This window comes from Panthera tigris, chromosome A1, assembly GCF_018350195.1.
Source record: "Panthera tigris isolate Pti1 chromosome A1, P.tigris_Pti1_mat1.1, whole genome shotgun sequence".
Taxonomy (NCBI): Eukaryota; Metazoa; Chordata; class Mammalia; order Carnivora; family Felidae; genus Panthera; species Panthera tigris.
This window is the reverse complement of record NC_056660.1, coordinates 112,979,380-113,007,316: the sequence shown is the minus strand read 5'-3', so window position 1 is coordinate 113,007,316 and position 27,937 is coordinate 112,979,380. Positions and strand designations below refer to the sequence as shown.

Genomic DNA, 27,937 nt, shown 5'->3' with positions numbered 1-27,937 from the left:
AGAGTCTTTCCAGCCACTGTTTTGCTGTAGGCACTGGCTGTGGCTCCACTCTGGCCATAGCCAAGTGAAATTGGACCACAACGGATGTCATCACTGCCCTCTTTGGCGTCAACCGAAGTGGGGAAGTGGCAGGAGGTGCGACTTATCTTGATTGCTGAGGGTAGGGATATCTGCACAAGGAGTGGCAGGGTCCAGTGGGAAGCAAGAGCAGGAAATCCTTGGTGTGTGGACTTGAAGGTTAAGGTTGACATTTCTAAGAACTAGGACAGGGCCACGTTGGCAAGAGCAGTGACAGTCTGGTCAGTCTTGCTGGTAGCTGCTGCCCTCTTGAAAGGGTGTGAGTTGCTCTTGTAAATAATAGGAATACTAATAAATGTATTTGCATACTATACTTGAGAGAAGTCCTCTGAGTGGTGTTCAAAAAAATAGTTTTGGAGCAAAGTAAGTCTTGAAATTGAGACTATCAACATGAGCTTTGCCATCATTTGAGTACTGCCCGATAATGTTTGCTGATGATTTCCACTGTTTGAATTTTCACTTCAGGCTACATTGCTTGATAAACAGTACTAAACTTAACATTTCCTATTTGTTTAAAAAACATGTGAATAAAAGATTGTGAAGAATGTAGAAAAACTTATGCTTCCAGGAATAGTTGAGGATTCCTGAGAATTCGTATTTCTCATTCACTCCTAAGTCCTAAAAATTAATATCTCTTGGGAATTTGGAAGCGCTACATAAGGATCCTTACCCAGCCTGAGAAGTGGTCTGATCTCTGGAATACAGAAGGTCTTTCAGCCCTGAGATGCATAGGAGGGTTGTGGTTTATATACACATCCTCTTCGTGTGGGTGTTAACCCGTGGTTATAACCACCCACTTCGTAGTTGTCTTTAGAAATTTTTGCTTTTCAAGTTGGACTTAGGGTTTCTTTTTTTTTAATATGAAATTTATTGTCAAATTGGTTTCCATACAACACCCAGTGCTCATCCCAAAAGGTGCCCTCCTCACTACCCATCACCCACCCTCCCCTCCCTCCCACCCCCCATCAACCCTCAGTTTGTTCTCAGGTTTTAAGACTCTCTCATGGTTTGGCTCCCTCCCTCTCTAACCATTTTTTTTCCTTCCCCTCCCCCACGGTCTTCTGTTAAGTTTCTCAGGATCCACATATGAATGGAAACATATGGTATCTGTCGTTGTTTGCCTGACTTATTTCACTTAGTATAACACTCTCCAGTCCCATCCACGTTGCTACAAAAGGCCATATTTCATTCTTTCTCATTGCCACGTAGTATTCCATTGTGTATATAAACCACAGTTTCTTTTTTTTTATTAAAAAAAATTTTTTTTTAATGTTTATTTATTTGAGAGACACAGAGTGTGAGCGGGGAAGGGACAGAGAGAGAGAGAAAGACACAGAATCTGAAGAGGGTCCAGGCTCTGGGCTGTCAGCACAGAGCCCGACGCGGGGCTCAAACTCACAAGCTGTGAGATCATGACCTGAGCTGAAGTCGGACGCTTAACCAACTGAGCCACCCAGGCGCCCCCACAATTTCTTTATCCATTCATCAGTTGACAGACTTTTAGGCTCTTTCCATAATTTGGCTATTGTTGAAAGTGCTGCCAACAACATTGGGGTACAAGTGCCCCTGTGCATCAGCACTCCTGTATCCCTTGGGTAAATTCCTAGCAGTGCTATTGCTGGGTCATAGGGTAGATCTATTTTTAATTTTTCGAGGAACCTCCACACTGTTTTCCAAAGCAACTGCACCAGTTTGCATTCCCACCAACAATGCAAGAGAGTTCCCGTTTCTCCACATCCTTGCCAGCATCTATAGTCTCGTGATTTGTTCATTTTAGCCATTCTGACCAGCGTGAGGTGATATCTCAGTGTGGTTTTGATTTGTATTTCCCTGGTGAGGAGTGACGTTGAGCATCATTTTCATGTGCCTGTTGGCCATCTGGATGTCTTCTTTAGAGAAGTGTCTATTCATGTCTTCTGCCCATTTCTTCACTGGATTATTTGTTTTTCAGGTGTGGAGTTTGGTGAGCTCTTTATAGATTTTGGATACTAGCCCTTTGTCTGATATGTCATTTGCAAATAATTTTTCCCATTCCGTCAGTTGCCTTTTAGTTTTGTTGATTGTTTCCTTTGCAGTGCAGAAGCCTTTTATCTTCATGAGGCCCCAATAGTTCATTTTTGCTTTTAATTCCCTTGCCTTTGGAGATGATGTGTCAAGTAGAAATTGCTGCAGCTAAGGTCAGAGAGGTTTTTTCTTGCTTTCTCCTCTAGGGTTTTGATGGTTTCCTGTCTCACATTCAGGTCCGTTATCCATTTTGAGTTTATTTTTGTGAATGGTGTAAGAAAGTGGTCTAGTTTCTTTTTTAAAAAGTTTATTTATTTTTCAACAGAGAGAGAGAGAGAGAGAGTGCACATGCAGGTGGGAGACAGAAAGGGAGACAGAGAGTCCCAAGCAGGCTCTGCACTGATAGCACAGAGCCCATCATGGGGTTTGAACTAAAGAACTGTGAAATCATGACCTGAGCTGAAATCAAGAATTGGATGCTTAGCCATCTGGGCCACCCAGGCACCCCTGACTTAGGAAGACTAAGTCTGTTGAATTCTTGTTGTTTAAAACCACATCATATGTTTGTGTTCTCATTAGTGATAATGTCCAGATATTAAAGGAGAAAGTTCTAAAGGTCCAGATTAATAAATTCACTTACTTCACTGAAAAAAGTCATGTGTTGGGGGTTGCCCATGTTTCCAACCCAGGAGCATAAAAATGATGAGACTCAGTCACTACCCTTGAGGAGTGCATAGTATATTGAGGAAGAGAGACTTAAAAAGAGAGACTTATGCTATAGTGAATGTCACAGTTGCATCTGAACAAGGTGTAATGTTGGAACAGATGATGTCATGGTCGATTCTGCTTGAGGTAGAACTCACAGGATCAGGAGATACTTCATGAAAGGTAGTTGATTTGAACCTTGAACGAGGGGCAGACATGTGCCATGCAGGCAAAAAGCATTTGCCCAGGCATATAGACTTGAATTTGCATGGCACATGAAAGAAACCTGTAAGAGGCTCATATGGCTGGCTGCTGTTGGATCAGTAGGACTGAATGATGGGGGAAAGTGGTGAGGGCAGAAAAGGGAGATGTCCAGGATGGGCTCCAAGGCTTTTAGCCTGAGCATACCCCGTATTCTGTCAGAATAACTATAATAATTTGGTTAAGTTGAAGCAATGTTCTCCCTTAGATACTAGTCAGGAGCCTGAGCAGACATGTTCACAGGACCATGGTGTCATGGGCGTGCAGCCCTACAAGACTTCCTGGGGGAGAGGAGTATTGGGTGGGGCCTTGAAGAAAGCCTTATGGAGGCAGAGAGGATGGAGGGGAGAAGTGTGGGTTTGTAAAGAAGACGTGTCAGACTGAGAAAAAGCCCACATGCTGGTCCAGGGACACGAAGATCCTTGGTGGGCTCTGGGAAACAGTAGAGGGGGGTTGGAACAAAAATACTTGGTGGTAGTGGTCCATGTGTACCTGTGTGTGTAGGGGGGTGTGTATGTATTGGAGAGGGGAGAAAAGCAGATATTGACCCTGTAAAGGTAGGCTCAGTCAGTTTAATACCAAAAACTAGGAAATCAGACTGTGCTCTAGGAGGTGAGGCAAAGATAGAGGTTCTAAGTATAGGGGTCACATCATCAGATTTGTACTTAAGAATCACTGCTTCAGAAACATAAATGCTGGGAATTTTGGTAATCTTAAAAAAAAGATTAATAATAAATAGTTAAGCACAAGAAAATAAGAAATGCCTGTGACCTTCCAGTTGTCTGTCTTCTCTCCTTCATAGGGTGCTTGTAGGTTGGGATTTTCTTTGTGGTGCTGTCAGTAGGGTAGGAAGTGTGGCTGTCCCTAGCACCAGCTAGGCCAGGATGGAGTTAGGGCTTCCTGGCCACTTGAAAGGCTGGTAGGACCTGCTTTCCAGATTAAATTGCTTGTATCACCCCAGGTAATAAATGTCTATGACAGTGGGTATAGCAATGCCTTCAAGACACTTCGTAGGATTTCATTCTTTGACTCAAAAAGTAAAATATGTTAAAGTCAGAAGAGTTGGTCCCCTGCATCAGCTGGGATGGTTAATTTTTAGAGTCTTTACTGAATTGTGGGGGTTGAAATATACACAACAGCCAGGGAAGTTATGCCTCCATGGGTTCACATATACTTGCCCATAACTTCATATAATATGGTCTCTGGATGCAGACCAGAGGTTTGGGTGCCATTTCCACTGGAGTCCCAGGGAGGTAAAGAACATCCGAGTTTGCTCTGATATAACAGGTATTCTTGTTTCATTGGAACTGTGAAAATTTAGGTCGGGTTGGGCTCTAGTCCCTGAGGCATCCTCGGAGAGGTCAAACATGGTACCTCGATGACCGCCAGACGTTGGGTGTGTTCAGCTTGCTCCTTTGCAGGTGTAGAGCCAGGGACAATGTTTCAGAGAAGCTTTATTTATAAAACTGAGCCTAATGATGAAACAAAAGATGCCAAAATAAGAATTTAAATGGTTCCAGAGCAGTATTTAGTCATTTCCAGGATAGCCTTGTTCCAACAAGTGTATGTGAGGTAGCTTTGCTGTATTTCTGTGTCATACTGGCCAAGTCATTGCCCGTCTGTGTCTAATTCCTCATTTATAAATTAGAGTTCTTAGACTAGATTAGTTTTAAGGTGTTTTGTGGTTCTGACAGTCTGCTATTTTGTGATTAACTTCTAAGAAACCATGGCATTGGTCGGCACATAGAGACCCACCCCCTCACCCCACAGGCATATATGGAGCACTCATGCTGCACCAGGCCTGCTGGTAAGCACAAGCCAGCCCTATCTCTTTGTGTCCCCACAGTGAGCTTGGTTTAATGGTGAAGTTCAGGTCCACCAGGCATGATCTGTCATTAACTGATAGTACATGATTCCATCTTTTTCTCAAAGCCATTGGCTCAGCTCCGCATTTACTTCTCCCTCCTCTCCCTTTGGATCAGCTCCTTTCCTCTGTGGCATCATCGCACGTGGTGATGTCTGCTCCAGCAAAGCTGCCTGCTCTTTGGATTTTATAGCCCCTTTCTGGGAACTCATCACAAGAATTGTTTCAGCAGTGGGCATGCACACTGGGGACCAGCCCAGGAGAGGGCCTGCCAGATGCCAGAACTGCTGCGTATATTTGTTGATTCTTCATCAGTGTCAGATAGTCTGCTGTGTGAATGATGATAAATGTGTGGTGTTCTGCTGAAGGACTCATGGGCTCTCACGTTAACCCCGTGCTGACAGCCTGCTTGTCCGCTACGTGGAGTCCCATCAGCCATCATCCCTTTCTCTCAAGTCCAGAACAAACCTTGAATGAGTAAAGTATGTTTGGCAAAGGGTAATAGGTAATCATGTCCATGTGAATTAGAAATGCAATTTTTTTTTCCAGACAGAGAGGCAAGGACAAGGTAGGTGCCTGCTACAGAAGCAGGGAGGCATTGGAGAGAGGACCACAAGTGACAAACACATAGATGCCCCCAAAGAAATTTCAAGTTCGTAATCTACATGGCTGGCCTGGGCTGAAGAAGAGATTCATCCTTGGCCACTGTGCAGCTGTACGAACGTCATCATAGGCCTGGCCACCAGTTATCTTCCCGACTTTGGGCAAGGCTCTTACCCAACTTGGGCTTCACTTCCCATCATTAGTAACATGAGTAAACTGGACTAGGTGATCTTATAGCATCCCTATAGGACCTCCTTCTTCAGTTTATTGGTCAGACAGGACCAGCCTTGTGGCCCATCCAGCCTGGGATCCCTGATGGCCTCAAGGGTTTGGCTGCAGGTACCTGGTCAACCTCAAAGGTAATTTCTCAAACAGACCTTCCTCCTTTTACAGTCTCCCCCAAATTGCTAGGGAAGGTCTGTGATTGAATAAGAACCAAGTTGGTGGGTGCTTTTCCTAGGTCACTTTCCTTCATTCGAAAGAGTGTGGATTACCTCACACCCCAAACCCAAATTCGTAATGAGCTGGAGATTTATTCCATGCCTGATTGAAAGGATTTTCTCCCGTGGCCACATGAGTTCTCCCAGGGGATTAACCCTAGGGCCTTAGAATGAAGTCACATTTCTAAGGCATTGGTAATTTCATCCTCTACACACCCATTTGTTATTGGGGCAAATAAGAATTATAGTGATAGCTGCCTTTTTTCTTGCTTTGTGTTTTTTTAGGCATTATACTGAGTATGTACATCACCTCATTTAATCTTCATAGCACCGGCTTGAAGTAGATTCTATTTTCCTCCATTGTATAGATGAGGAAACTGAGACAGACTTACAGTTCCAGGGTTAAATGTCCTGCCAAGATCACACAGTGAGCTAGTGGCAGAGCTGAGATTTGCACTTATGTTTTCTGACTCCAGGGCCCAAATGTTAGCCTCCAGGCAAGACTTCCAAAGGCAAAGCACTTGAAGGACACCATAATCACCTGATGGATGGTCCATCCACAGTCACTTATCCTCCCCCTAGAACTCGCCATGTAGGCATGAGAGTTACTCCCAGCAGTTTGCTAGGACAGTAGAGACCATGGGGGGAAAGGAGGCAATCACTGCAGGCCTTTCTTTCAGTGGTTTATGATTCAGGGATGGGGTTCCTTCCGTGGACATAAGCCATCCTAATAGCACCATTTATCATTATGACACAGGTTAGGATGGAGGAAACCAGAGCCAGAATGGAAGAGTAGAATTCTGATTATTTTAGCAGTTGAAAGTGACATCACATCAGAGCCTCTATAGAATGGCAAATTGGAAGCTGGACCAAAATTGCTTCAAAATGTATCCGGAGATCGTTTTCCACTGCTGCGATAAAGTCATTTGCTTGCGTTTGGAGATATGTTTCTATCTAAACTGCTCTCTGACTTGTCTGTGTGTTACCCAGCTGGGAAGGCTCTCCATCAGCCCCGGAGGACTGTGAAGCTCTGGGGTGCTGTTTCTGGGTCATCCATGATGTGCCACACGCTGTACTGGGGTCTCAGTGAGCTAATGGGGCCACTCCCTCTCTGTTTCTTTCAATGTGTTGTGAATGTCTTTTCATGTAACCAAGTCATGTTTTCCATTATTTTTAATGGCCACATTGTTGTCCTTGGTATGTCTGGTGGGTTGAACCTGGGCTTTTGGAACAGAATCTCTTGCCCTTGTCAGCACGTTGGTTCAAACGGGAACACCAGCAAAGGCCTCCAGGTTGTGCCGGACTGTTTGACCACCGCTTTCGTTTATTCGGTTGGCCTTTGTCCGGGTACCTTGCAAGTGAGACCCATGGGAACCGGATCTTCAGTGAATTTATCCCCTCTTTTTCCATCCTTAGGCAAAAGAAGGGAAACGTGGCCCACAAACACTGGGTTGGACCTTCGAATTTGGTGAAGTGCAAGCCCTGCCCTGCCGCACAGTCAGCGATGGTCTGCGGCTCTGATGGCCACACCTACACTTCCAAGGTCAGTCATCTCTGTTGTCTTTTCTGTCATCCAGAATATCCCACGCCTGCCTGTTCTGACAAGTCTGTGTGCCAAAAGTAAGGCCTGTGAATCCCTAGTTTTATTGGGCTTTGGGCCTTGCCCTCAAGAAGCTGCCATGTGAATAAACTCTCGAGCCAAAGAGACCAGATAAAAATGTTACCTACCTCCCATGTAACTGGAGTGATCAAGAACTATGGGAAAAGGATCATTGTGAGAATGGCCTGTGATCCTGAAGTCAGTCTAGGCAGGCTTCCTGGAGAAGGTGAGGTAGCAAGCTGTTCCAAAGATGTGAGTCATAGAGCTCAGCTGATGGGTGTCTCTGGAGTTTGCTGTAGCTCCTGTCTGCCCATCTCCTGCAGCTGGAGCTCCAGCCCTTTTCTCTCTCCTCCTGTTGTCTGTATGAGGCTCACTTGGGGATGGATTCTGGGTCTAAAGAGAGTGACTGTCACCCACACCTTGGGCACTTGTGGCCACACCGCCTACAGCTCTTGAGCTTGGGCCTTTCTGCTAGATCCCTCTCAGTCCCTCGCCCTCTGCACACACAGCTGACAGCTTCTGTTCCTGTGATCCCCTCACCATCTACCCTTGTGGAGATCCCCCCAGGCCTGGGAGGGCCCTCACTGCCTACTGTCCCCGGAAGCTGATTTGGGTTATTGCGAGGCAATGCCGTGCGTTCCTGCGGATTCTCTTTGCACAGACCATATATTTTTCGTTCGCTGAAAGCAGAGTTTTATTCTTTTAGATTCTCACATTTTTCTAACTAAAGGGAATATGCATAGCTAAACAGGAAGCCAGAAGGTAGGTCTTGCTTATATGCAGGTCCATGTAATCTGCTTTAGGACCTTGATATCATCCTTACTATTTGACGGCTTGTTTGTTCTTTCAACAAGTATCATTTGGGCCCTTTTTATGTGCCACACTCTGTGCCAGATGCTCGGGAAACTTACTGTGGGAATACAAAAAGTTCACCCATCTTCACAGTCAGAGTCAAGAATCCTTACATCCTCAACCTCAGACCTGCCCTGGGAATTAGAGCTTTTCTGCCCAGGGTCACAGTCAGTACATCCTGGTTAAAGAGCCCACTTGGCTCAGCATACCTACCCTTGCCCCTTCCCCTACTGTCCCTGACCTCTGATGGAATCAGTTTGAGATAGTTTGTAGTCACAGGGCTTGCTTCTGGCACCCTGCACATGTCTACAGTTGTGGATTTTGGTGGGGTGTTGGGGGGGGGGGCACTGATGAATCAGTCCTATCTCCCACTCCCCAAAGGCAGATCAGGCCAGGACTGTCTTCCACCCAAAGCCCAGCTTCTCAGTATGTGAAGGGTTGTCTGGAGCTGGTTGTGATATAGGAAGTCTTGTGCGGGGCCTGAGATCTGCATTTCTAACAACTTCCCAAGAGATGTCCATGCTGGTGGTCAGTGGACCACACTAGGTAGTGAAGACTTCAGTTTTTATAGACATCTCCTAATACATCTTTTTACCTCCAGTCTGCTTTTGCCTTGCCTCCAAAGTCCATTTCTGCATGACAGAGAGGTGGGGATGATTCTGTAATAAAGGCCTGTTTGTGCGTCTCGCCCTCTTAAAACGATTGGGCAGCTTTCCTCTTGCCACTAAAACTAAACCCAGACCCACTCTAGTTACTAGCAAAGCCTTCCAGAGTCAGCTGCCTTCCTACTCCCATAGTCATTTCTTAAAGAAAAGCTCACTCGTGCACTTGTTCACCACCTACGTTTTGAACACTGCTAGTTGTTCTAGGCCCTGCGCAGGACGTGGCGGTGGGCAACGGGACAGACACCATTCCAGCTCACTTGGAGGTTACAGTCTGGTAGGGGAGACAGAAATAAATAACCAAACAAATACATATGTCATTTCACAGAGGGGGAGGGGGAGTGAGAGGGAGAGGGAGAGAGAGAGAGAGGGAGGCTTGATTTGTAGGGGATGGTAAGGAAAGGCCTTTCTGAGGAGGTGTCCTTTAAATGGAGAGTGGAGGGTAGAATGTATGTTCTAAATGGAGAAAATCGCATAGACCAAGGCTCCAAGGCAGGCTGGTGTGTTTAAAGAAGAAAAAGATGCCTGTGTGACTGTCACAGTGAGGGGAGAGGGGGGCGGGAGGGTGAGAGAGCAGTCCAAGAGGAGACCTGTAGCCAAAGCTGGAAGGTGAGCCGATGGTCCAGCAAGGCCGGGCTTGGGGGACGCTGGTTACTATAACCGCCTTCTTCTCTGTGTCTGCCTTAAGAATGTCAGGCTCTAGACTCAGAAGTGGTGCCTGTCACCACCTTCACCAGGGACAGAACGCAGTGCATACCGGGTGCTCATTGAGTGTCATGGGCAGGAGGGGAGCCTCCAAGGACTCTGGCTAAGAAGGAATAGCAAGAGGCTGGTCTTTGTAACCCATCTGGGATTTGAGGGGTTGGATTTCAGAGAGCTTAGTGATTAAGAAAAATAAGCTGTCCCCACCCTGGGCCAAATTGCTTAGCTAAACACCCAGCCCGGGGCTCTGGCAGAGAGTCAGAGGCTCCTGAAAATGATTCTGTCTTTGTGAAGATCTAGTTAGTGTGGTTCAAATGATTCCCTCCAGCTCTGGAATAAACTGTCTGATCCTCAAGCCTGAGATTGGAGATGGGCCACGAAATGTCAGTGGAGGATCGGGGCTGTTGGGGCAAGTGGCATATTGCACATCAAACTCCAGCAAAAACCTGCCAGCTCACCTCTGCCTCTCATTTGCAAAAGGAGCTTCAAATGCCAGCTCCCCATGACCCCCGAGCTACAAGGAGCAGTAGTAACCTGTCAGCCGTGGCTTGAAGTGCTGTCAGTTGCCCCGGGAATGTCTCTGGAAATGCTTGCTGGTCTTGGCCCCCCTGCAGTCCGGGCAGGAAAGTTGCCTTTTGTTGTAGAAGGTTGCCTAGCCACCGATACTGATAAATCGCTTGTCTAAGAGGCAGGACGGGATTTGGAAGAGTCCTTTACAATGACTCCTGATTCTTCAAAAAAAGAGTGCCTTCCGGATACTGCTGGGCCCTCAAAGCTTTCACTGGCCTCAGCCTGCTCTTGGTCCAGTGTCCTGGAATTGCAGCCCCAGCTTAAACACAGCCCTCAGTTTCCCAGACCTGCTCAGCTATCTATTCCTAAAGCAAACAAAGAGACCTAAAGCATTCTTATTAGAAACTGTAGTATCCTTTTCCCCATTCTCCATATGCGGTATACTGAGGCCCATAGAGCCAAGGACAGTGGCAGAGTTTGACACCCAAGGTTTCCTGCCTTGATATCTATAATCACCCACTTCTTTTTATAAATTTAAGTTTATTTATTTATTTTGAGAGCGAGAGAGAGGATGAGCAGGAGAGGGGCAGAGAGAGAGGAAGAGAGAGAATCCCAAGCAGGCTCCACACTGTTAGTGTAGAGCCTGATGTGGGGTTCGAACCCACAAACCGTGAGATCATGACCTGAGCCACAACCAAGAATCAGGTGCTTAACCAACCGAGCCTCCCAGTTGCCCCCTACAATCACCCACTTCTATTTGAAGTTAAAAAAAGGAAGGGAGTCAGGGAGGGGTAACATTGGTATGGAAAATGGTGTAGGTATTAGTCTTTGACATTAGTCTCCTACTTTTCTACCTTATATGAACTTCTAGAGAGGTGACATCTTTTCCCTAAAGAAACAGATCACATGGTAGTCAGTCAGTAACTGTGTGTTGACTGTTCTAGATCTCTGAGCCCACGGATACTTTTAAAACCCATTCAGTGAGGCATCCTTCCAAGGGGATATTTCAGTCGGGTGGTTTACTACTAGAAGTGTTTTAATAATTGCCCCCAAATACATGACCACCTTTTCATGGAGGTTTAAGAGGACATTTTAGTCCTATAGACAAAGCTGTTGGGGGACCACAAGTAGATGGTCAGTTAATAAGAGTGAATGAGTTAACTATTCATGAACTCCATCCCTCAGAGTTGCCACCTTTTGCGGGGGGGGGGGGGGGAGTCATTGGGTTCAGAAAACAAGAACTGATGAGACCCTGAAGCATGATTAATAGGAAGGATTTGATATCAAGTCAAATTCACAAAAATAAGTGTTGGCAAACATCTTGCAGCCCTTGTCCCCATCATCATCAGGGAAACCCCCACCCCATAAGAAATGATGACAGTCCTCCAGGGGGAGGCGTTTGCTCTCTTTGGGATGGATCTGAAGGCTGTGGGGCACACTGTCAGGAGCAGGAGGAAGAAGGAGCCTGTATATCAGCTCTGTTCTGGATGCTGGGTAGTTGTCTTCAGGTGATATCACATAAACTCTCCTGCTTCTATACCCAGAACAGTGTGAGGATCCTAGAACTTGAGGGAAGTGCTTAGAAGCTCCTGTCTTGGCTGAGCTCCTAGTGACCCGGCATCAGCAACCCACTCAGAGTTTTGTGACCAAAGGTAAAGTGGACAAAAACGCACCAAGTCTTGAGCTGAAAGGATATAAGGTGTTGCATGGCAATAAATGTTTATTCATACTCTGTATCCATAAAAGAGAAGGAATAAAAAACCACCGGTGGGGATAGACCAATTGAAGGCCAACCCTGCAGCTGCTTTGAAAGTATGATGTAGACCCTGCCCCTTGACTTGTGTTTGAGGCAGTGAGGATCGCCCTAGTCATCTTACTACCCTTGATGTCCTGTTATCCTGGCCAGAAAAACTGAACCAGTCCAGAAACTCAGCACATCCATCCGAGGGGAGAGGGGGTTGAAGAGTTAGATGAAGGACAGCATGTCCCCTTGAAGGAGCTTGTGACCATTGGTGTGGCTGGTCACATGTGATCTGGGGACAGGGAGTTAACTAGCTGCAGAAATGAGGCTGGAAAAGTAATAAGGGGCCATTTCTGTAGGGACTTTGAAGGCCATGGGAGGGGGCTGGACTTTGCCCTAACAGCACTAGGGATCCTATTAAGGGTTTCTGGTTTTGAATTCACTTGCACTGGCTACTAAGTAGACATGGTTGGGGGCAGGACTGGAGGCAGGGTAGCCATGAGGAGACTGCTGGTATGAGTGAGGCCCGGAAGTGTATAATGGTTGCAGAGATGGGCAGAAAACTGTCGACAGAGGCGTTCAGGGGGTCAGAGCTGGTCTCGGTGACCATGTGAATTTCAGACACAAGGGAGTCGTTTCAGCTCTGAGCTCGGCCAAAGGCCTTCTTCACCATCCTAGTCCTGATGAGACTTGGAAATCCTCCTGCCAACAGCTTCGTGGAGTCAGCCTGGGCCAGCTGGGAACCCGTCATCTGTGAACCCCTTTGCTTCCTCTCCTGGCATCCATGTGGAAAGATGAGAGCTTACTGGGGTCCTGCCTGCCAACTTTTAATTTTGCCTGTGTGCAGAGGGGCACAGCCACTGCTGACCACAGTCCGGCAGCCTGGGCTTCAAGTGGGCAAGCTCAGCTTTCCTCCCTCTGGAGGGGAGAGCTGTTTGGGAAAATGTAGTGGCTCTGAGGTCCCTGGCAGCTCAGAAGGGAGGAGGGCCCCATTGCTGCGCGTCCTATTTCTGGTAGGCAGGCCTCTTTTAATAGGACTTCGTGGAGTCCCCTCAGTCTGGACCCATCTGACCAAAGCTCAGATGTCAGTGCTAGGACTGCTCATGTCCCCACCAGAAGCCACTGGTCCTTGGCCTGACCTTGAGGAGAAGGCTCCCCGAATGAAACTGGGTGGCCCTGAGAGCCAACTCTGTTCTCCCCCATGAACCTGACTGTTGGTAATTGGAAAACAAGCAGTCAGACACCCTTCTGCTCCCACCCCCCTCTCCAGAACGTTTACTTCCTTAATCACTGTTAAACAATTAGCAAATGGCTCATTTATGTCTAGATGCAGAAGAGAGATGCAGAGTCAAGAGCTGCTGTGGAGGAAAATGTTTCTCTTCTGTTCTGAATGTGCGCTCGCAAGGGACGGCGAGAGAGAGCTTGCTTTACAGGGTTGGCATTTCTTTCAACATATTGTCGCTGCGGATTATATTATTTTCAGAGTCATCTTAATAGTTTCCAACAATTGCTACCAAGTAAAGGTCACGTTTGAAGTTTTTGGCAAATAGAGTCTCGGTTGGCCGGCATTTCCTATGCACAGACTGTTCTGAAGGGTGAGAGCAATCCAGGGTGGAGGTTGTAAGACTTTGCAAGATAGCATTAAACTTAGTGTCTCTTCCCAGTCTCCCCCAGGCTTTTGTGGCCCTGTGACTGTGACCGGCATGGGACATTTTTATGTATAGCTCCTCTTCTTTGCTTTTCAACAGAGTGGAGGGTGTCCATATTTTGGGGGATATTTTTGGATAACCCTGCTGCCATAGAACCCGCTGGGTGGGAGTTGTCTTCACTTGCAAGTGTCTCCTTGGTGAGGGCATTGCTTCTGGCTAACCAGAACATCACGTGATGGGAAGCAAAAGGTGGAGGGCTTGCGTTTCTATGTTTTGTGCATCAGGGGATTGGAACACGGTGGCAGTGGTAATGGCCCAAGGATGAGAGGACTAACGGCAATTAGGGAAGCCATTGGATGTGCCCATCTGGCAGCCTGTGGAGGGTCAAGAAATAGGAACAATCCCGACGCCATCCCCTTGTGCTCTAGGTAGCAGGGGGAGAAAGCAGCAGTGCACCTGTGGACCACGTGGACACCAGTGATCTGGGGAGGGAGGCATGTGGTAGGTTTTGTTATTTTGATTTTCTGTTGCTTAGGAAAAGCCAGCAAAACAGGGTTTATGACTTTGCAGGTATACTCCGTGGATCTAACCAACTTTAAGCAGTTTTATATGTTAAACCTTCTGAGATTTGGGGACTCACATCCCGTCACAGGTGGCCCAACTTTGCTTTTCCACTCAGGTCTTGTTCATTTTCAACCTCCTTTCCTCCATCAGGAGTAGCCAAATATCATTTAGACTGAGAGCTGGAATTCAGGGTGCAAAAACCCTCGACTCTTGGGTTAAATAGAAGTCTTGCCCTAGGCTTGTTATTCTTCCCTTTTCTCCTTCATGGGGTTTTGGAAGGAGCAAGTACAAATAATATGTAAAATACTGATTGGGTGTTAGTTAGGATGTACGTTCTGGCTGCTCCAACAAAAATCCAAATGAAACAGAGGCTTAAACAGAGGTAGTTTTATTTCTCTCTCATGCAAACATCCCAAAGGCAAGCAGCCCAGGGAGGGTCACTGACCAGCGTCCTTTCAGCTCATCGTCCTGTCTTTCTCAGCCAATGTAGTTGTTGAGCTTCCGCGCCTGGGTCCAAGGTGGCTGCTGTGCCCAGCCAGAAGGAAGGAGAAAAGGAAGGAGGCACAATCCAGAAGTCACCAGTGTCACTTCTGCTCACATCGTCTTGGACACAGCTTAATCACAAGGCTCCATGACGCTGCGAAGGAGTCTGTGAAATGTAGTTTTTATTGTGGACGGCTATATGCCTAGCTAAAATTTGAGATTCACATAATTAGAGGAATAGAGTGGATATTGGGGTTACCTGTCAGTCTCTGTTGTAGTAATATTTTAAATCACAGTAATGACAAGAACAACATCGAAACAATAGCACTTAATTACTAATTTAGTAATTAATACATAGCAATAGGTACTCTGACCTTGTGCTGAGTGCCATCATATTGTATTTCCTCTAGCTTTCCATCTAATTCCTACAACAGACCTATGAGGTAATACTTTTATTAGTCCCAAATTAATGACGAGTACATCGAAGCCCTGCAACGTTTCCAAGGGCAACATAGCTCGTAAGCAGGAGGGCAGATACTAGAACACGGGTCCACCTCTCACATCAGTCTTTACTTTCCTAAGTGCAGAGCCATCTGAAAAGTAATGTAAAATACCAGCTGTGTCATCAGGATGCTTTTGATTTCGTGTGACAGAAACATAACTCAAACTTAGCTTACTCTCAAAATGAAGATTTATTGCCATATAAGGCTAGAAAGTATACTGGGGTAGGCAGAGCTCAGAGAAAGAAGAGGAAATGCTGTGCTGTCGACATTGCATTTCCTTCTGTCTCTCTTTGTCTCTCTCTGCTTGGCTTCATTCTGCAAAGAGGCTTTCTCCCCTTGGCAGAAAGTAGGGATTTTGACAGCCCCAGATTCATTTCCTCCCAGCCTAGAAGCTCAAGAGAAATTTACCAGTGTCTATGCTTCAACCCCAGGGAAGGATCCCACCTGGCTCTTTCTGAATCCTGTGTCTGTCCCTTAATCAAATACCATGCCACACCAAGAGAAATTTACCAGTGTCTATGCTTCAACCCCAGGGAAGGATCCCACCTGGCTCTTTCTGAATCCTGTGTCTGTCCCTTAATCAAATACCATGCCACACGACCCTCTTCCTCCCTACAATTCACTATAATCAAGGGTAGTATTTTTTACTGGAGGAGAGGGAGGGCAAGATTATTTACTGGACTGACAAGATTATTTACTAGTACACTGGGAGGGCAGTGTGCTACATAATCACCTCTTAAAATGTCAGATATAGTAATCTCATTAAAGGCTTCAGCTAAATGACACTAGCTTGAGCCTGTAAGGATATATTAAAGCATTCTGTGTTTCTATGAATGACAGGCATAGACGGGCACAGAAGCCAAGTCTATACCAGAATGTTAGTTATCTGGTTAAAGAGAGAGTTCATCGAAAATAGAGTAGATCCAGCATTATTTTAATTCAGAATTCTTTTCAACCATTTGGCCTAATGTTTTGATACTTCCTTCTGATCATGTGGCACATCTGTCCTCAGTTATATGAAGCATTTATTTCTTCTTAGAACATGCCAAGATAACACTGGCTTTTTGGCTCCTGAGGATAAACTTTCAGGCAAAATGGTTATTGTGACATTTTCGGGAAGCGCAGATGTTCAAACACCGTCCGTGGTGAAAATGCATCCACTGAATTTACACAGACTACTTCAACATGCAGATTAGTTATGAAGTTACAGCAGAAGGAAGCAATTCAGCTAATTATTTCACTACTTATTTCTATGTTCTATATGCAAACATGCATTTAACCAAGATTGGAAGAATAGGTATTCATTTCTTCTTCTCAAATGCCCTGAATAGGATGCCATGTAATTAGTTAGTGCTTTTGTTAAAAACACATTAGGAAGAATAACCTTCTTGTTGTCAGTTCTGTTGAATGCACAATTAAACCGTTTGATAAAGCAATTACCTGAACACAATTATGTTCATCCTCACCCCATCAGGAGATGAAATTAAGGATTAGGTAAAATTGCAAAGCACATGAGATCTCTGCCAACCCTTCTTTAGAAGACAGAAAGGTCCCTGGCCAGGATGAATTTGCACAGTTCTATAAATCTAATTAAATCATTGCACAACAACTTTAATTAAGTTCATGATCATATTGCTTTTCTTTTTCTTTAAGAAAAAAAAAGCAAACAAAATATTCTTTGTTGGCATGCTGCTCTAGTGAGTACAGTCAGACTTCTTCACAGCCTTTTCCAAGAGAACATTTGAGCCCCAGATTTGGGAAGTGCTCGTAGAGTCTTGTTATCTAAGCCTTGAACTAGGACCTTTATGTCATGAGGGAATGAGGTGGGTTAGGGTTGACCATGAATTGATGCCATAACTGCCTGTCAAGAGGAATGGCTTTAATGATGCCCTCACTTTTACCAAAGCAAGTTGTTGGGACTTTCCCCTTTCTGAAACCAATGGAACAGTTTTGCATGTTTACATATGATTGCATGGGACCGAAATGCCTCATCCTGTCATCAAGGGTGGTTTTCCTGAGATACTGGGTTCCATCCGGGAACATGCTCAGAACAGCAGACCTCAGCGTCAGGGAAGACCTTGTGTCTAAGAGAGCACCTTTCCAAAGTTCTCATCTAAAGATACTGAGGACCGCTTTGAAATCTGCACCTCCTTGAAGGCTGCCTGTCCAGTGGTGTCCAGATGAGAGGGACCAGGTGCTATGGGAACATGGGGACGCTGACCAGAGTGATCAGGTGGAGTACATTATAAGGTTTTCTTTGCTTTCTTCTCTCCTCGGAGGGAGGTCAAAAGATGTTATCCTGTATCAGCATGGATGGGATGCTCCTAAGATGGTTCATCTCTCATGTTAGCTTCATATTTCCTCCTGGAAGATCTCTAGACCCTCTGGCCCCTCTTGAGAGCACATCCACATAGAATACAATTCCCTGCTATCAAACAAAGCAAGACAGAGGTGGAGTAGAGAGGATGCATCCCCTTTTTTGTTTGTTACTTTCGGTCTTTTAATGTACATGACAGGGTAGAATGGCTTGACTCTCTCTTATCCACATCCACCTCCACCAAAAAAGGAATAACTATATTCCTGACATTTCACCTGTGAGGCTTAGACTAAGCATCTTAGTGAAGTGTCTGTGAGCCCTTCCTGCTAAGCGAGGTCATTTCTTTCCTCTGAGCTCCAACAGCACAAGGTAGTATACTTGTGCTGGCACATTTATTGCACCCCCTTGGAACTGTTCACAGTTGAGTGTGTGTCTCGCCACATGATGAGCTAGAGAGTCTGAGAACTGTAATACAGAGCCCCTCAGTAGAATACCCTTTTAAATAGCTGAGTTTGCAAGATGTAAGGGAAATCCCTGGTTGGGAGGTGGGGAGAAGGAAAACCAGAGGGGATACCAACCACTGCCTTGGGTGCCCTGGGGAAGGTAGCCCATCTGACCAAGAGGTTTTAGGGGTAACAGTTAACTTGCAGACTAGAGACAATGCTTTATGTCTTTACAAGTTGGGAAATTCGAGGTGACACCCCACGCGTAAGTCCAAAACCTTCAGTGAGTTCACCCTGAATTAAAAGGTGGGCTTTATTGAAAAAAAAAATTCTGCCTGTTGGTCAGATATTTCTTCTAAGATAACACTTGTCAACTTCAGCCTGATTCTGGTTTGCAAAAGAAAAGATCACTGGTAAAACTTCTTAAGGAAGAACCCGCATTCATTCCTACAGAGCACAGGTGGTACACCAAACATATAATGACTAACATAAGACACAGGCACAAATCAGTTAGATCTGAGAGCAGCTGTTAAGCTGTCCTGTGGTGTATTGTGTGAATGGCGACCTGAGTATGTGGTTCCAACTGATACTCCTGGGATGGTATGGAAATTTTCAAGCTGATTAATTGACTTCAAGTAGTCCTGTTTGGGAATGCACTGACATTCCTGTAGACGTAAATCCTCTCTGGAGGGCTGAGCCATCAGCTCAAGCTTCACAGCATTCCCTCAAAACCCCGTCACACATGACTCATAGTTCTTAAAAACGTAGAATGAAGTAAGCCACCATGAGCAAGAGGGAGCACAGACCACAAACAGTAGAATTCGACCCCCAAGGGGCGCCTGGGTGGCGCAGTCGGTTAAGCGTCCAACTTCAGCTCAAGTCACGATCTCGCGGTCCGTGAGTTCGAGCCCCGCATCAGGCTCTGGGCTGATGGCTCGGAGCCTGGAGCCTGTTTCCGATTCTGTGTCTCCCTCTCTCTCTGCCCCTCCCCAGTTCATGCTCTGTCTCTCTCTGTCCCAAAAATAAAATAAAAAAAAAAATGTTGAAAAAAAAAATTAAAAAAAAAGAATTCGACCCCCAAGAACTTGAAAGTTGGATTTTCATGTAAAATCAGTACAGATGTTCAAAATGTTTAAATTTTAAAAAATGACAATGTAAAACTTAAGCAATGAGTTACATGTAATCAAAAAACACTGGCTCTGAAAGGGAGAAATATAATCATTAAAAGTACATTTTTATGACGAGAACACATGAAAACCATGAGAAAGAAACCACGGCTCCAGCTCCTTATTCTAAATTTCGTAATTAAAAACACCTAGCTAAACACGTATTATTTCTGTACAAATCATATTTCAGGATAACTCTAAATCTCTATTCAATAGAGGAAAATTCTTTGCAGAAGAAGTATAGCTAATAAATGCACAAGCAATAACAGAACAAGGAAATCACCATTTTTCAGCCCCTAATGATACAGCTGATATGGGCAGTGATCAAGCATGGATGAAACCATTAGTCAAAAGGCTGATAATGAACTTTAGGGTATTTTTAAATAAAATGTTTATTTACTTATTGAGAGAGGGGTGGGAAGGGAGAGGGAGAGGCAGAGAGAGAAGAGAGAGAGAGAGAGAGAGAGAGAGAGAGAGAGAGAGAGAGAAAGAGAATCCCAAGCAGGCTTTGCGCTGTCACTTAACTCTGAGATCATGACGAGCTGAAATCAAGAATCGGGTGCTTACCCGACGGAGTCATCCAGGCACCCTTGAACCTCAGGCTATTAACTCCTGAGCCATCAGATGAATCAGAGAGTCACTGAAATGGGCAACTGGCATTGTTTGTCTTCTGGTGTCCTGTGGTGCCTCACGGGTATGTGAAGTATTTTTATTGAACTTAATTCTAGTCAAGCCTATGATGCCATGTTCCACTTACAGAATGTGCAGGAGGGAAAGGAGGCCCCACAGATGCAAACAGACAAATTTGGAGTGTGAGGTTTTCAGGGACCCACTTTCCCCATGGAAAAAGGCAGAGTGGGACATATAACTGCCAAATGTTTTGTGAATACTCGTTGCACCCAAAGGGAAACAAGCCAGGAGAAATGTAAAAGAGAAAGATGCTTTGGGGACTCTCAGGAAAATTGATAAGGAAGTGGGAATTAGGGTAGTAGCATTGCAGTTGAGTAAGGAAAACCCACATTTTTAAAGAGGTATCCTGTGAAGAGCATAGAGGGCTTGCTTTATGATAATTTGCCAAAAAAAGAAAAGTATGTTCTTTGAGGGAATAAAATATCTCCTGCTAACCTTATCATCAGTGTTGAACACATAAAGTGAATGAGTATCAGTAAAAGGAAGGAAGTTATGTTTGCAGGACAAGTTTAGGGATAGCCAAGGATATAAATCTGTAAAACTTTAAAAATATATATGTCATAGACTTAAATACAAAATTTAAAACTATAAAACTTCTAGGAAAAAGTTAGAAGAATCTTTGTGCCTTGGATTAGGCAAATATTTCTTAGATACAGCACCAGAAGCATGTGGCCATAAAACATAAAATGGATAGTTTTCACTTCTGCCTTCAGAAGACACTGTTAAGAGAATGTGCAGCCACAGCCTAGTATAAAACATTTGAAAATCATGTAACTCATATAGGACTTGCATCCAGCATATATAAAGAGTTCTCTAAATTAAAAAAAAAAAAACGTAGACAACCTAATAAAAATGGGCAAAAGATGTGAGCAGGCATTTCATCAAAGAAGATATGTGGATGGTAAATAAGCAAATAAAAGATGCTCCATATTATTGTCCTTGAGGAAATGCAAATTACAACCACAGTGAGATACCAGAACACCAGAATGTCTCATATTAAAAAGACTGATCAGGTATGTCTGGGTTGCTCAGTCGGTTAAGTGTCCGACTCTTGGTTTTGGCTCAGGTCATGATCTCATGGTTCTTGAGATGGAGCCCTGAATCAGGCTCTGAGCTGGCAGCATGGAATCTGCTGGGGAGTCTCTCTCTCCCTCTCTCTCTGTCTCTCTGGCCCTCCCCGCCTCAAAATAAATATATAAGCTTTTTTTTTTTTTTTTTTTTTTTTTTTTAAACAAAGACCGATCGGTGCAAGTGCTGGCAAAGGTGTGTAGGAACCAGTACTCTTCTGTGTTGCTGGTGGGAATGTAAAATGGTGTAGCCATTCTGGAAAACAGTTTGGAAGTTTCTTAAAGTACTATATGATCTAGCTGTTCTGATTATAGGTCTCCACCCGAGAAAATGGAAGCACATGTGCGTGGAAATAGCTGTTCACACGTGCTCATGGCAGCTTTATTTGTAACAGCCAGAAATCACAAATAACCCAAATATCCATCAAGCAAATAGATGAACAAATGGGATACATCTCTACAATGCAATGCCATCCAGAAATAAAAAGGAATATGCTGCCGGCCCATGTAACAACAAGAATGAATATTACAACAATTAGGCTGCATGACAGCCAGACAAAAAAAAAGGATGTACTATTTGATGACATTAATATAAAACTTCAGAAAACACAGCTCATCTCTAGTGACAGAGAGCAGATCCATGGTTTCATGTGGTGGGGGAGGGGGGAGGAATAGGAGGGCAGGGTTCCACGGGGGCAGGAAGAACCTTTTAGGGATGATGGATGTGTTAATTATCTTGATTACAGTGATGGTTTCGTGAGTGTGTATGTATGTGTATTTATCACAGCTCATCAAATTTGGACACCTTAAATATATATAGTGTATTGTATGCCAACTGTACCTGCAATGCAGCTGTTTAGAAAGTTTTAGAAAAAGTTGATCAGAGCTGTAGAGTATGTCTTGAACTTAGCACGTTCTTCTACTTCTGCACCGTGAATTTCCACGTTCCTCTTTTTTGGTGCTGCTATCCTCCACCACTTTGTAGCCTCATCAAGGCTGAGTAACGTCCAAAAATAGAGTTGACACTTCTCAAAGGTGGTGCCAGTAAAACATTGAAAGATAAAAAGATGCGAGTTACTGTGAACACTCAGTCACTCTGGATTCTTCTTTCCTGGAGAATTCTCTGTAGTCGACGTGTGTCCGAGATTTTAACATCCCTTTGGGTTCAGAGCCCAGTTGTCATTTGTTGGCATTGTCCTTCTGCCCTTCTTGGAGAAGCACAGGTCTTGGGAGATTGAGCAGTAGCCAGAAGGGCAACTGTGGGGGTGGCTGAGATGGCAGAGGGCAGGTCTCCTAGGGTGGTCTGTGGGGCCTGCCGCCCTGGTGGCCTTTCAGGGAAAGTCTGCTTGGGCCAGAGGGATGGTTAAGTTTCGCTGCATGGCAAGAAGAAACTATGCAAAGTATATAAATGCCTAAGTGACAAGAACCAGTTGTGAGTGCAGGTGAGGGGAACAACTGACATGTTTGACATGGTCGCTGTGACTGATATGACAAAGCCGTTGGTCCTGTAGGTGACAGGGGAACAAGGGAGATGGTGCCTCTGAGGGCCGCGTGCTTAGGAGGGGCTACTGTATGTTCTAACTCTGCAAACGTTGAGATCCACTCACTGATGCCTGTCTCAGGCCTCCAAGTGCGCAGAGTTGGAGAGGCCACGCAGTTTGCTGGGGCCTGCTTGGCGCCTTCTTCCAGGCAGGGTAGGTAGCTTTTCTAGTCATCACACACACCAATGTGTACCAGACCAGACCAGACCAGACACTACTCCTGCTCCCAGGTTGTTTCTTGGTCCCAGGGAAGACAGACATGGAGACAGAGGGTTTCACAGGTCAGCAAGCTGAGAGGTGTAGAGGCATGGGCAGGGCGAGGCCCTGCATGGGAGGATGGAGGAAGTGTTGACACATCCGTATCTTGGTTGAGAGCTTGTTCAGTGGAACGGGATGGTATAGGCTCACATCCTGGTTTAGCTTGTTAGCTGTGTGACCTTGAACAAGCTCTGAAGCCTCTTGGTGCCCCAGTTTCCCCGCCCCCGCCAACGCTCATGTATTTCTGAGACAGGGTCCTATTGGAGGACTGAGTGATAGCAGCTTTGGCCATGGCCTGACCGTTCCTGGGCTGGAGGGAGTGGACAGAAATAGGACCCTAGCTAAGTCTGCCAGATACGCAGGGGAGCAGTTAACTGGGCCTAAGTCTGCTCCTTCCTGGAAAGCCCCCCCCGCCACTGTAAGGAATTAAGCAAAAGCACCCCCTCTAATCACACAGCCAGAGACAAGAGCCTACTCTAGAACCCCTCTCCAAGGGCCATCTTTGTGTTCCCTGACCTAGGCTTGCAGTCCAGGCCCGCCATTTGCACTGCCAGTCCACAACAGAACCAGTGCCCATACCACATCGGGTGTCATCCCTGTGCCACTCGCCATGCTCCGCACATGACATGACAAGATCATGCTTAATTCTCTCACCAATCTTCTCAGGTGGGAACTAGTATTAAACCCCTTCTTGAAATAATGAAGACATAGAGCCTCAGCTGTTAACATTGCTGTGGTCTCTCAGCAACTAAGAGGAGAAGCCAGCCTTTACCATAATGTCACCCTGATGAGTGGCAAAGTCCAGACAGTCCTAATCCCAACACCACTAAAGTCAATCAGGTAGAGGGGTGGAATGCACTTAGAGATGGCAAGGAAATTGGATCTTAATTATAAATATTTTTAAAGAAGTTTCTTTTTCTTGACTTTGAAGAAATACTATGGTTGTAGTCTAAGGATCTATTAATCTTGAATTGGCAAATAAAAGCCTAAATAATGGCCTGGGCCAGTTCATGGATTTCTTAAACAGAACTGTGCTGCATTGATGATTTGTTTTCAAGTGTCACCAGCAGCCTCTTTTCCTGAGTAGTTGAAATGTTCCCTTACAGGGTCATCTGCATTACTTCCTCCCCTTCCGAAGACCCTCTCTTCCCTAAACTGTGATTGGATGGCCTAGGCTCAGCTCAGAGCCCTGATCCGGGTATCTCGGTGTTGGTGGCTTGGTGCTGGTGGCTTGTAGTGGAGAGCGTGGTCTCCCTAGATGACAGCTGACCCCATTGGCCCTGCCCCTGTGTGGTGCTGTCTCCCAAGTAATTGCCCCCCAGCGCCCCCAGCTCAGAAGTGGTCGTCATGGAAACATATTTTTGTTTTGTCTTGGTTAGTGGCTACTATTTGATTACAGACAAGTGGAAAGAGTGGAGTGCCTCCCCTCAGAAGCATAGCTTGTGACTGAGCAAGTTCAAGGGCTGCTACAGACATTGGGAGGCTGAGGACGGGGCGGGTTGCGGGGCCCCCTTGGGGCAGCCCTGTCCACACCACCCCATTATTGAATCACATAAACAGAGTGCTTTTGTCACAGGCTCTCGGTGCTGACAGCTTCCCCAACTGGTCTCCTGGGTGACCCCGCCTTCCCAGTGAGGGTGCTCCCCTCGCTACTGCCCACCCCTCACCCTCCCGTGTTCTTCGGTACCGCCTGGAGCTGGAGCTGTGCGGAGAGAGGAAGGGTTCCCGAGGTTACTTGGTTTTCACAGCTCACAGGTTTTCTTGATTGCATGTTTTGTAGATCCACATTTTTATCCCTGTAGCTGTCATTTTTCTTGACCTGCTATTTCAGTCACTCAAAACAGTATTACTATATCGCGTTGGAATTTATCTGGCTTTTTTCCCTTCATGAAGTTTTCATCAACCTAGGGAGAATAATAGCTAATGATGAGAATGGAGAGCCGCAGCCGACTTGACCCGGCTTCCCACCGGTGGGCGGGCCTGGCTGTCAGGAGCAGGGCCGAGCAGCGGGGTGCGCCGCTGGCCCCACTCCCGCTGTGCCCCGGGTGTTGGCCACTCCGCATCCAGTCCGGTCCTCACGACCCTGGGGTAAATCGGTTTTGCTCTCATTTTCGCAGAGGAAGAGCAGACCATCCCCAAAAGGTGGTTCCTTGCCTGAGATCCTACAGTTATAAGTGACAGAGGTGGATCTGAACCTAGATGTAGCAGAACCCAAACAGTGTCGGTCTTTCTCGATACTCGAAGCACGTGAACTGTTCACCTTGGCTGGTTTCATGGCAGCATGGCGCATTGACAGAATGGCGTTTGGATGGCCTGCAAGATCTGCTCACTCAGATGCGTGATTGGCATCTCCCATTTGCTGTGGCCCAAACAGATGATTCTCCTCATCGCCCACGGTCTCTCTCGTGGCTCCTATGACTCTGCTCTCAACCCGGTGACTCAGGCCCCAACCCTAACAGTCCTCTTGGTCTCCCCATTTGCTCTCATCCTCTTCAGCTGATCCATTAGCCAGCCTTGTTCTCTGTTACCTACACACGGTAGCATGATTTGACTCTGGGTCATCACTGCTATCCCGTGACACTGGTGCTACCGTCTTTTTGCACGTGGGCCCCCACTTGGCCTCCTCACTGGCCTCTCTGTTTCCATCAGTGTTCTCTGAGGTTGGTTCCTCACAGAGCAGCTGAGCAAGCGATCCAAACACCTGTGCACTTCCCGTCACCTGTACAACGACATCACAAATCCTTATTGTGCTCCCCAGGCCCGCCATGACCTGGCCTCATTCTAACCATATTTTACTGTGCCTCTCTGTCTGTTGCTCTGTCTGATCACCTTGGTGTGCATTTCTCCCTGTAGCGTGCTGAACTGGTCCTGCATCAGGGATTTTGTGCATGCCATTCCCTCTGCCTGAATGCCTTTCCACCAAAACTTCACATGACTTCCTCCTTCTCATCATTCAGGTCTTAGCTGAAAGGTCCCCTCTTCTGGGAACCCCTCCTTGACCACCCACCACACAACAGAGCCAGCTTTCCCCTCAGTTACTTTCTAATCTGTTTCTCTGCTTTCTTCATACTGATTACCTGTGTCTGCAATGATCTCATTTCACTTGTTCCTCCAGACTATATAGCAGACTGCTCAGTTTCTAGAGTAGTGTCTACACAAAGGAAGTGCTCAGTCAATATTTGTGAATGAAAGATTTGATGATTGAATGATGTATAGAGTTCTCAAAATGTGCCAGAGTAGCTTTGGAGTGTAGCTCTGGGCTTCTTCCAGTCAAGAATCTCTTGGGGCTGGGGGATGATTCTGCCCTTCTGCCCATTGATGAGGATGACAGTTTGTTCAGATTGCCTTCTGGGAACCCCAGGGAGATAGGGAAGTACAGGATCTTGATGCTAAATACAAAGATGCCACTGACTGCCCAGACACTGATGTGTGCTGATACGCAGGTCTGAAAGAAACAGGAAAGCTGGGTGAAAGTGACAAACAGTGTGTCCATCTGTCTGTATGTTCATCTGTTTCTCCTTCCATTCACCAGGGATGAACTGGGTGCTTGTTCCTCTCTGGGCTTTGCAGATGTAAAAATGTATTAGGTGAAGTTCCTGGCCTCCTAGATTTTCCATTTCAGAAGGGGAAATGGAAAGTCTTGTGTTGGTAAGTGGCTTCCTAATAAAGGTGGGCATGTGCAGAGCACCCACATGGGCACACAGGAGGGCCTCCTACCTCTCCTGGCAAGTTACGGAGAGCCTCCTGAGGAGTTGATGGCTGAGCTGTATACGAGAAGTGTGAAGGATGCTGGCAGAAGTGGGAGTGAGCCCTGATGCTCCCCCTCCCTTCACACAAGCCTAGGAACTCCTGCTTATCCTCCAGATCATAAGCGCCTTCCCTCATGCCCTCAGGCTGGTCATGCCCCTTGTCACATATCTCACCCGTGCTGCATACCTTTTATTCTTGGCATTCACCATAGTTAAAGTCTAATTTTCTATTTGTAGGATTACTAAATTAGTATCTCTTTCCTCCAGTAAACTATGAGTAACTTAGAATAGGAACCACATTTATCTCTGGCTCACTGCTTCATCCCCAGCAGCTTACCCAATGCCTAGCACAGAGAAGTGACTCAGTCAGTAGACACTCACGTATCGAACATCGGTGGATGGGGAAGGGAGAGAGATGAGGCCAAAGAGGTGAGCAGGGGTGCACCATGGAGGTCTCTATGTGGCCTCCTGATGGACTTGACAGGAAAATAATGGAAATGAGAGTTTATTGTGTCCTTAAGGACTGACATGATGGAGTAGTTTGGGGAACCCTTTTTTGTCTTACTGGAAGGAGTAGCTTGGTGAGCAAATGTAATCTAATGTAAAAACCTCTACAGACAAATGAACTCCTATTTCTGGAACTCTCAGTCCTGGAGAAAAGACCTCAATTCACCATTTACTGTATGTGTACCTTCACACCAGCTTTGTGTCCAGCCCCGGGAATGACAGAGATGAACCATTCAAAGCCCTTGCCTCGGGGTACTCTGCGTTTGGAGGCAGGGGCTGATCTGTGATCCTCCAACAGTGAGCACACTTGGACCGCTGATAAGGAGGAAGGCTTAGAGAGCCTGGGAGCCAGAGGGACCCAGAAATTCATGTAAATGTGGCTGTCCAAGAAACTGTTATTTTTATTTGCCCTTGATTGTAAACCAACACTTAAATGTAAAGGCTGCCGATGGGCACATCTCCACTGAGAGATGTGCCCAGGCTCTTTCCAAGTACGGCCCAGGGCATTTAGCTGCCTTGTATTCATGCTTTTTAAGATGGAATTGTGTCTCACCTTCATCTACAGTGAGGGTTTTATTATTTCAGTTTAGCATAACCCTTGGGAGTGTCGTCTTGTGCTGGTTTTGTGCTCTTCTGCTAGTCCCCGTTACTTTCTATCCCTGGCTACAGTGCCTGCAGCTTGTAGGCACTCAATAAATGTTGGTGAAAGGAAGGGTTGGAGTAGAGAAGAGACGGTCCCTGGAAAGATAAAGGAAGTGACTTTCAGACTACCACGTTTGAAGGCAGAGCCCTCAAACTCATAAAGTGTCAGGTTCGTTAGATACACCTTTGTACCCATCTGGCCCACTTCACCATGCCTGTCTTTGTGTCTCTGCTAGTCTTCGCCTCTTGCCCATTGAACACAGAGAGGTGGGAAGGTAAACTGTGCCCCAAGTTTCCTTATTCTTGTGTTGCTTTTTCTTTGCGGCTTGGCTCAGT

At 46.0% G+C, this 27,937-nt stretch overlaps 1 protein-coding gene across 2 annotated transcripts in view; it reads left to right on the top strand.

Annotated features, from left to right (window-relative positions):
• Nucleotides 1-27,937, top strand: part of SPOCK1 (SPARC (osteonectin), cwcv and kazal like domains proteoglycan 1) — a 510,780-nt gene that overhangs the window by 371,544 nt on the left and 111,299 nt on the right. For both annotated transcript variants that reach the window (XM_042984416.1, XM_042984423.1), the window contains one exon: nucleotides 7,372-7,498. In XM_042984416.1, the coding sequence (XP_042840350.1) occupies nucleotides 7,372-7,498 (127 nt within the window). The remainder of the gene's footprint in view (nucleotides 1-7,371; nucleotides 7,499-27,937) is intronic.